Source organism: Astyanax mexicanus, chromosome 17 (genome assembly GCF_023375975.1).
Source record: "Astyanax mexicanus isolate ESR-SI-001 chromosome 17, AstMex3_surface, whole genome shotgun sequence".
NCBI lineage: Eukaryota > Metazoa > Chordata > Actinopteri > Characiformes > Acestrorhamphidae > Astyanax > Astyanax mexicanus.
The window spans coordinates 5,724,052-5,727,529 of record NC_064424.1 but is presented as its reverse complement, the minus strand read 5'-3'; the positions used below and the strand labels follow the sequence as shown (position 1 = coordinate 5,727,529).

At 34.1% G+C, this 3,478-nt stretch overlaps 1 protein-coding gene across 1 annotated transcript; it reads right to left on the bottom strand.

Moving 5' to 3' along the window:
- Positions 1–639: 639 nt before the first annotated feature.
- LOC103034048 (olfactory receptor 2K2-like) lies at positions 640–2,296 on the bottom strand. Its single transcript, XM_022675966.2, has one exon. The coding sequence runs from the start codon at positions 1,642–1,644 to the stop codon at positions 724–726; it is 921 nt and encodes a 306-aa protein (XP_022531687.2). The 5' UTR covers positions 1,645–2,296; the 3' UTR covers positions 640–723.
- Positions 2,297–3,478: the final 1,182 nt, after the last annotated feature.

Below are 3,478 nucleotides of genomic sequence, written 5' to 3'. Positions count from 1 at the left end.
TTGAGATGTAGTTTACACATCATGGCACTGTTCAAACAGTGAATCCAACCCCTACTCAAGGCAGTTTTCCAGTGGAGTCCAGCAGAGGGTGTGCTGGGATTATAACATGTAGGCATGTGTGTAATTTTCTTTATGTGCCAATATGATCTTCTTTCACAGAGCATTAAAACTAACAAAGACCCAAAGTTGTTCTATATTAATTAAGCCATTTAAGAGAGTCAATCTAAATAAATTTTTCGAAAAAACTTTCTTTTAAAGTATCCTCAAGCGCAGTCGCAAAGACCATCAAAAACAGCTCTCATCAGGTTTGCCCGAGAAAAGGACGAGGAAGAGTTTCCTCTGTTGCACAGAATAAGTTTATTAAGGTTAACAGCTTCAGAATCTGCAAGTTAACAGCTCCACCCTCGAAAAGAGCACCTAAATGCTTCACAAAGTATTTTGGTTACACAAAGTATTTTAAGTTACTTCATGATTCCTTATGTGTTCCTTCATAGTCTGGATCACATCAGTATTCATTTACAATGTAGGAATAAAATACAAAAATTAAAACTGAATGAGAGGGTTTATATAATGTACAGTGTATCAGTACATGCTACTGTATCTATAATATAATAAATAAAATCTAAAGATATTGCACTGTCAGTTTGGACATGTACCTCCTTGAATGAGATGGCATTTAAACAAAACTACTGTGTTTAGACCAGCTAAGAGGTTTCAGCAACGTTAATTTGTATTTTTTTTTACTAAATGCAACGTGTGTGTTCTGATTGGACTTAATTTGATGCCATATATTATGGGATTGACAAAAGGGGGAATAACCAAAATCAAAGCTGATTGAAAGTGTTGTAGTGTCTGAGAAAGATTCACATTAAACTGTGTGTGTGAAGCATCCAGCAGTGATAAGATCATAAAATTAGAAAAGGCAACTAAATGTGGTACACATGTGCTCATGAACTTTTTCTGGTTTAGTTTAGACCGCCTGCAAGCAAGGATCAGTTTTACATACGAAAAGAACACGAATCCCATCAGAATATTCAGCAAGAAAAAAAACATCCCTTTGATAATCGCTTCAGGAAGTTGAGTTTGGCATGCAAGCCTCTCCAGGACAAAGCTTCCGCAGTACAGTTTATCTATATATCGGCCACAAATGGGGTTACTGGCTGCCATTACAATGATCACCAAACCGATACAGCAAGGAAACATCCAGATAAACATCAGTAATTTCAGTACAGTGGATCGGCACATAAGAGTATGGTAGTATAGGGGTCTGCATATGGCCAAATACCTGTCAAGTGCCATAACACTCAGATTTGTAATTTCTCCCATTCCATAAGTTAAAATGACATAACTTTGCACAATGCATGATCGCAGTGAGACTGAACTCGTGTCCACGATTAAATCACTTAAAAGCTTTGGATAAAAGCCTGCAGTTCCACACAAACCATTAACACACAGATTACCCAGAAATATGTACATTGGCTCATGCAGAGTTTTCTCTATAACAATAATCAGAATCAAAGTGCAATTGAGGAAGACTGCAATAAAAAAGCTGGTAAAAGTAAAAGCAAATATGATGAGTCTGCTGGTCCCGTCAGTCTCATTCAGTGCAGTAAATGTGAGAATGATTGCAGAGATGTTTTCCATTCTAACCTAAAGTGAGAGAAAAAGACTAAAAAAACAAACTCGTGTTAACACTCATTTACAAATGTCACAATAAAGATTGCTATAATATAGTTTAAAGTCATTGGAATTAATAATAAAGCACAGATTGAACCCTACTGTAAATGCCTGGCAGGGCGAAGAGAGTGAAGACTCTCAGTGATTAGCACTCTGTTAGAGGCTTTAGAGCTCACATAGTCTGAGTTCTCATTGGTAACGAATAAATAGTCTACAAGAAGCATGACTATCCCACTGGGGGAACCACCTAACCTTATGTAATAGTTTGTAACACAAACATCTTTTTTTTTTTCGTGACAGTGGGCCATTGATATAGTATAATACACTTTTTAGCTATAAGGTGTTTCAGTAATGGGATGAAAAGGAGAATTTTGCTTGAACAGCAGTGCAAAATGATTACAGTGCCAAAGAGCTCCGAATAACTTACATCCACAACCTTTCACAGGTAAAAGTTAACTTGGCCAGCCCACTGCATTGGAAAAACAGTAGTGCTAGAACCATTGAGGCAAAGTAAGAGCTCATTTTTACTAATTTAATGTGATTTAGAACACATTTGAATCATGTTTTTTATCGTTTAGGGATGGTTAATGAAATAAAAAGGTCAATATAAAATATAAAAAGATTACACACCGGCTCTCAATGCAATTAAAAAAAATAAATTAATTAAATATTTTAGTTAATTAGATTTTGACATTTAGATTTTATAATAAAATATTAAATTCTCCTTTTCTGTGCATTACAGACAGAAAACTCACATTTTCAGGTCTGAAAGGGTTAAGTAATAGTGAGTTTTGTGATTCAGGCAAGATAAAAAGATGAACTCATATTTAGACGATAGTTTAGATTGGGCCCAAAAAATCCAGCCCGACCCTCCCTGAGCTTGTGCATGTTTTCTGAGCCTGACCCAGCCTGCCCCACAAACATTATTATAATAATTCAGAGCCAGATTTAAACGCCACATTGTTTTAGTAAGTAGAGCGTTAAAACTGATATATTAACTACAACTCTAAGCTGTTTTAATCAAGTGAAATCTGTTTAGAATGATGTTAAAGAACAGTGCAGCACAAAAAAGCATAGGTCTATTATATAAGAAAAACGGTTTGGTAAGAATGGAACTCCATTATGTAATGCAGACGAGTGGAGGAGCTGGCATGTGCACATTCTAACTTGTGTGATTTTCTTTTACCATCACACTGTGATTTGTTACTTTGTTATATTGTAGTTATTACAGCATAGCTTTATATAAAAAAATGGCATTGATAAACATAGACCGATAAACATTATAAATAGTCAGACAAACATAAAAAATAGCATTAGCAAACATTGAGCCTGACACGACAGGACACCAGGTAAGTAGTGGAAAAATCTCGGGCTCGGGCAGAGAAACCTAATTTATACCTCTACTATTCTGAACACAATAATTGAAATCATGTAGTTTAAATTGTTTATAATAATTCATTTATTTTTTGGGGGGCTATTTGTAGGATTCGGAATAACTTCTCAATCAGTATTACACCTTTTATCTTCTGTCACTGATGATACGGTCATATTTTTGTTAATGATATTATTATTAATGAATATGAGTGATTTATAAATTATCATTAACCATTACATTGTGAAAACACTTCACATTAAGGGTACATTATTAACAGTTCCTACAACTGAATTTCTCAACCAATTATTAATTTACATTAGTTAAGACATTAAAAAAAATATTTTAACTATTTTCTCAATTCATTATTAATTACAACATTCTTAAGCATTAAAAAAAATATATAAATTTTATATAATTTAATAAAGC

Coding starts and splice junctions, on each gene's coding strand:
- LOC103034048 (XM_022675966.2), bottom strand. CDS start 1,644: ATGGAAAACATCTCTGCAATCATTCTCACATTTACTGCACTGAATGAG.